The sequence below is a fragment of the Chiloscyllium plagiosum genome, chromosome 31 (assembly GCF_004010195.1).
Source record: "Chiloscyllium plagiosum isolate BGI_BamShark_2017 chromosome 31, ASM401019v2, whole genome shotgun sequence".
NCBI lineage: Eukaryota > Metazoa > Chordata > Chondrichthyes > Orectolobiformes > Hemiscylliidae > Chiloscyllium > Chiloscyllium plagiosum.
In genome coordinates, this window is record NC_057740.1 from 40,512,746 (window position 1) to 40,519,294 (window position 6,549).

Genomic DNA, 6,549 nt, shown 5'->3' on the forward strand with positions numbered 1-6,549 from the left:
CTGTCCCTCTCTCCCCTCACTGTCACTCTCTCTCCTGACTGTCACTCTCTCCACTCACTGTCACTCTCCCTCCTCACTGTCACTCTCTCTATCCACACTGTCACTCTCTCCCCTCACTGTCACTCTATCTATCCTCACTGTCACTCTCTCCCCTCACTGTCCCTCTCTCTATCCTCACTGTCACTCTCTCTCTCCTCACTGTCCCTCTCTCTATCCTCACTGTCACTCTCTCTACTCATTGTCACTCTCTCCCCTGTCTCTCTCTCTCTCTCCTGACTGTCACTCTCTCCCCTCACTGTCACTCTCTCCCCTCACTATCACTCTCTCCCCTTGCTGTCACTCTCTATCGTCATTGTCACTCTCCCTCCCCTCATTGTCACTCTCTCCCCTCACTGTCACTCTCTCCACTCACTGTCACTCTCCCTCCTCACTGTCACTCTCTCTCCCCTCACTGTCACTCTCTCCCCTCACTGTTACTCTCCCTCCTCACTGTGTTGGAGTCAGGACTGATTCCAGTTCCTCCAATCACTCTCTCCTCAGAACTCAAACGACTTAGTTATACAAACACTTACACACAGAGACTCACTTTGAATTACAATCATTGTTGTAACATGAGAAATGCAGATAGTAAAAGTAACCTTCCGACTTTCCCTTCATTCCTCCAATCCTCGGCTTTGACAAGTCCATTGAAGATGAGGAAACTTCATCCAATAGTGGATCTTCAAGTGTCCTGAACAGTTGATCACTATTGCTTATTGCCGATGTGGCTTGAATGATCAAGTGATCTAGTTAAAGGAACAATGATGAGTCTAGTTTAGTTATTTGGTTTTAATGGCAGGAATGGTGGTTTAGAAATTTGAAACATTGATGTTATACATTTTTGGGTTGACATCTGAAATGGAAACCAGGTGGTTCTGGGGGGGAGGAGAAGCTGATGATCTTTCCCTGTCAGGACACGATGAATGGGAATGACTTTCATCCTCACCTGGACTCCATTTTCTGCAGTCTGGCTATTGGTAAGTGATAACACTCTTCAATAGCTGACTTTGAAGTCATATATTTCTATTCTTGGTTTGAAAAAGAGAATCAAAAATGTTGCTGCTTACATTAACCTGTTAGTTGCCAGACTCCTTTGCAAGGATCACCTGTAAGAATGTGCCATTCAGGCATTTGACACTCTACTCATATTATTTGGGAGGCACGGTGGCACAGTGGTTAGCACTGCTGCCTCACAGCGCCAGAGACCCGGGTTCAATTCCCGCCTCAGGTGACTGACTGTGTGGAGTCTGCACGTTCTCCCCGTGTCTGCGTGGGTTTCCTCCGGGTGCTCCGGTTTCCTCTCACAGTCCAAAGATGTGTAGGTCAGGTGAATTGGCCATGCTAAATTGCCCGTAATGTTAGGTAAGGGGTACATGTAGGGGTATGGGTGGGTTACGCTTCGGCGGGTCGGTGTGGACTTGTTGGGCCGAAGGGCCTGTTTCCACACTGTAAGTAATCTAATCTATTTGTACTTCTCTGTTGATACTCTTCATTACTCAGAATTATCTTGCCATTATCTCTCCGCCCATAAATTCTGTGCCTGTGCACTTCTCTCCACTTCACCTGATGAAGGGGCAGTGTTCCAGAAGCTTGTGATTTTAAATGAACCTGTTGGACTACAACCTGATGCCATATGATTTTAGGGAGAAAGTGAGGACTGCAGATGTTGCACAGTCATAGAATCCCTACAGTGTGGAAACAAGGCCCTTCGGCCCAACATGTCTACACTGACCCTCTGAAGAGTAACCCACCCAGACTCATTCCCCGACATTTGCCCCTGACAAATGTACCTAGCCTGCACACTATGAGCAATTTAGCGTGGCCAATTCACCCTAACCTGCACATCTTTGAATTGTGGGAGGAAACCGGAGAACCCGGAGGAAACCCACACAGACACAGGGAGAACTCCGCACAGTTGCCCAAGGATGGAATTGAACCTGGGTCCTTGGCACTGTGAGGCAGCAGTGCTAACCACTGAGCCACTGTACCGCCACAGTCAGAGTTGAAAAGTGTGGTGCTGGAAAGGCAAAGCTAGTCAGGCAGCATCCGAGGAGCAGGAGAGTCAACATTTCAGGCATAAGTCCTTCATCAGGAAACAAAGCAGTATGATTTCAGCCTCACAAGGGTCACGTGTGTGAACAACTTTTAATGTTCTCCTGTTGCTCCACGGCTAATTTCTCTCTATTTCCTCCTCACCTCAATGTGCTCATTCACCTCACTCATTTCAAATATGCCTGGGATCCTCCTCGACTTCATCTGGTGCTGGGAGCTGAGTTCTGCCGTAGTGTTGTGATTAACAGAGACCGCATGTACCAGCAATCAGACTTGGCACAGTGATGTGCTCAGCAGGGCTCTTCCACTGACTCAGTGAGACATCAGAGTTTTAGGATTTTCACACAGTGGGCATTTACCAACAACTCATTACATCAATCCATATTTTTCTGTTGGTTGGCGATTTGCACAAAGCCTGCACAGACAGAGATGTGCGTGTGCTATCAATTGTTGGAACAGCCTCAGACTCTCAGCGTTGAACCCCCTCAATCCCTCACCTCCTTGTGAAAAGCAGTTGCTGGAAATGGATCAGAAATTTCTGTCCATTAATTTAACAAGTGGAAAATCACAGGCCGCCATCCAACAATGGTATTCACATTACAGCTTTCAAAGCCAGCTCCCAACAGGGAGTGCAGGACCAGAAGATAAACTCTCATGTCATATAGGGGTTGGCACGACTAGACAGGGTAGGCTTGCTATCAAACATAGACTATAGTTTGAAACTTAGAAATTAATGATGCTTTTATTTATCTGCAGTGAATGAACTTGCATTTATCAAGCACCTTTCACAATCTCAGAGCATCCCGAAGTACTACACAGCCAACGAAACTCATTTTGAAATGTAGTCACTGTTGTAACAGAAGAAATACAGCATCCAATTAGCATACAGCAAACTCAAACCAACAGAATAATAATAATAATAATAATCTGTTTCGGTGATGTTCCCAACAGCTGAATGTTCAGGATATCAGGCATAGCTCCTCTTCGAAGCAGGGTCATGAGGTCTCTTATATTCTCCCAAGAGTGCAATCAGAGCCTCAGTTTATTGTAAAGATGGCACCTCTGACAGAGCAGCACTCCCTCAGTACTGCACTGGGAATATCAGCCTCACTTAATAAGATTCAGGTCTCTACAGACAGACATTACATATGGGATTCAGGCAAACACTTATCCTGACTTGGGATTCAGGAAACCATTTACCCTGACTTGCTGTGGACCCAGATGGACGTACATTAGTGGATGCATCTCAGTCTGTCTCTCCCTCACTCTACCTCTAATTTCTACGAGATTTTTTTTACAGGTGATTGCAAACTTCCAGAAGTTAAAGATTGATTTCCAAGCACTGACTTGGGAGAATGATCTGCATTGATGCTGGAAACATTGTACATTTTCTTTTGTCTGAAAGACTTTCATAGCTTTGGAGAAGGAAAGAAAAAAAATGTGTTTGACTGAGAGTTATGTTTAATCATTAAGTGGTTTATGAACAGCCTGTTCTCTTTCTGATTGGTTGGAAGGATGGATGTGTCAAGGGATCAATGGTGGAAGGGTGGGATGGGGTGATTAAAACCAGGGCACTATGGGACTCTGACGAGTTGCAATGGAGTCTCCCACTGCCCTTGTCCAAAGGTTGGAATTTTATTGTGTGCAAATTAATTTCCTGTATTATATCAGTAGCAACCTGTACTCTTATGGTCATAGAATAGTCTGGGACCATTCTGGGCTTGTTAGATGTGCTTTACAAACTCAAATCTTCCTTTCTGATGAAGTGATGAACAAAGAATTCGAGTTGGCACACTGAGTTGTGAGGTTGTTTTTATCTGTTCAGGGAATGAGGGCATCACAGGCTAGACCCACCCCTAACTACCCAGAGGGCAGTTAAGAGTTAACCACATTGGCTGTGGGTCTGGAGTCATACCTACGCCAGACCAGGTAAGGATGGCAGTTTCCTTCCCCAACAATGGATTCACAGTCATCATTAGACTCCTAATCCCAGATTCTTATGGTATTCAAACTCCACCATCTGCCGTGGCAGAATTTGAACCCAGGTTCCCAGAACATGACGTGGGTCTCTAGATTAACACTCCAGCAATAATACCACAAGACGTTCACCTCCTCTAAGGTTAGGATTGGCAAAGGCACTGATGATCTTTCTCTTTCCTCCTCAGGCTTTTCCGCGGAGCTCACTGTCAAAGAAACAGCCAACGATATTGGTGATCTGTGGTCAGGAGCAGAATGGAGCCATCGGTCTGGCATGTGCAAGACACCTGCGTGCATTTGTAGGTATCTGGGAGGGTGCAGGGTCTGTGCTATTGGCTGTTGGGCAGCTTTCACTGAGTGATGCTGATGTCCTTGCCCTGAGAAGGGCAGATTTGCAAATGGAAATAGACTTGTTTCTAAATGATTCATAAATTATTATCAACATAGTCAAAATGGAATCAAAGACGTTTCATTAATTCATTGGACATGCGCATTGCTGGCAAAGTCACCATTTATGGCCCATGATTAAATGACGCGAGGGTGAGCTGCCTTCTTCAGCTGCTGCAGTTCTGGGGTTGTAGGGACACCCATAATGCCTTTTAAAGAGGGAATTCCAGGATTTTGACCCAGCAACACTGAAGGAACAGTGATACATTTCCAAATCAAGTTGGGGAGTGCCTTGGAAGGGAACTTGTAGATGGTGGTAATCTCCAATTCTGTAGTACCTTTTATATCTTAAAGGAAATCCCAATGAACTTTACTGTTAATGAAGTACTTCTGATAAATTGTGAGTCTTGAGCTATGGCGGCCAACTGTGTATAGTAGGATCCCACAAGCAACAACCTGTAAATGACCAGATAAGTTTTTTGTAACTGCAATGATGGGGTGGTTCTGAAATACATATTGGACCAAGGGCACAGAGGAAAGTGAGTAGATCAAATTATGAGAAACATGGCATATAATGAATAAAAAGTAATTGTTTCCATGAAGAGAGAGCTCAATAATCAGGGGGCAGAGAGTAAACAGAATTGGTAGAAGATGAGACAAGAAGATAAGGAGAAATCCTCGTTTCATTTCGAAGGTGTTAGGGCTTGGAGCTAACTACCTGAAAGGCTGATCGGGCTGGAGAACTTCAGCACATTTACTGCACCGGGGATACAGGTTTAGATTCTGTACTCAAGTCGGGTACAACGCTCACTTTATGTGTGAGTGGTAGTGAGATCGATGCCCGCATTCTAACAAGGGTTCAGAAAAGAATTACGGGTATGTTGCTGGGGTTGGTGGTTTGAGCTTTCGGGAGAGGCTGAGTAGGCTGGGTCCGTTTTCCCTGGAGCTTCAGAGGCTGAGGGGTGACCTTATAGAAGATTATAAAATCATGAGGGGTGTGGATAGGGTAAATAGACAAGGTATTTTTTCCCGAGGTGGGTGAGTCCAGAAGTAGAGGGCATAGATTTAGCATGAGATGACAAAGAATTAAAGGGGACCTAAATGGCAACTTTTTCACACAGAGGGTTGGGATGAGCTGCCAGAGGAAGTGGCAGTGGATGGTATTTTTTATAGAATCCCTACAGTGTGGAAGCAGGCCCTTCAGCCCAACAAGTCCACACTGGCCCTCTGAAGAGTAACCCACCCAGAGCCATTCTTCCTATCCCATATTTATCCCTGACTAATGCACCTAACCTATGAACACTATGGACAATTTAGCATGGCCAATTAACTGAACCTACATACCTTTTGGACTGTGGGAGGAAACCAAAGCACCTGGAGAAAACCCATGCAGACACAGGGAGACTCCACAAAGACTCCGCCTGAGTCGGAAATCGAACCCAGGTCCCTGGTGCTCGGAGGCAGCCATGCTAACTACTGAGCCACCGTGCCATCCCCAGGTAATATGTTGTATAATTACAATATTTAAAAGGCATCTGGATGGGTACATGAATAGAAAGGGTTCAAAGGGCAATGGATCAAATGCTGACAAATGGGACTGGATGAGTTTAGGATATCTGCTTTGGGAAGCGAGGGAAGTGATTGCTGGGCCTCTTGGTGAGATATTTGTATCATCGATAGTCACAGGTGAGGTGCCGGAGACTGGAGGTCAGCAAACATGGTGCCACTGTTTAAGAAGGGCGGTAAGGACAAGCCAGGGAACTATAGATCAGTGAGCCTGACCTCGGTGGTGGTCAAGTTGTTGGAGAGAATCCTGAGGGACAGGATGTACATGTATTTGGAAAGGCAAGGACCGATTCAGGATAGTCAACATTGCTTTGTGCATGGGAAATCATGTCTCACAAACTTGATTGAGTTTTTTGAAGAAGTAACAAAGAAGATTGAGGGCGGCAGAGCAGTAGTTGTGATCTATATGGACTTCAGTAAGGCGTTCGACAAGGTTCCCCATGGGAGACTGATTAGCAAGGTTAGATCTCGTGGAATACAGGGAGAACTAGCCATTTGGATACAGAACTGGCTCAAAGGTAGAAGACA

The 6,549-nt window shown here is 45.5% G+C and overlaps 1 protein-coding gene across 1 annotated transcript in view; it reads left to right on the forward strand.

Moving 5' to 3' along the window:
• The window catches only part of yjefn3 (YjeF N-terminal domain containing 3), a 177,302-nt gene that overhangs the window by 161,247 nt on the left and 9,506 nt on the right, over positions 1-6,549 (forward strand). Inside the window, exon 3 of the mRNA XM_043721477.1 lies at positions 4,257-4,367. Coding sequence (XP_043577412.1) covers positions 4,257-4,367 — 111 coding nt within the window. The remainder of the gene's footprint in view (positions 1-4,256; positions 4,368-6,549) is intronic.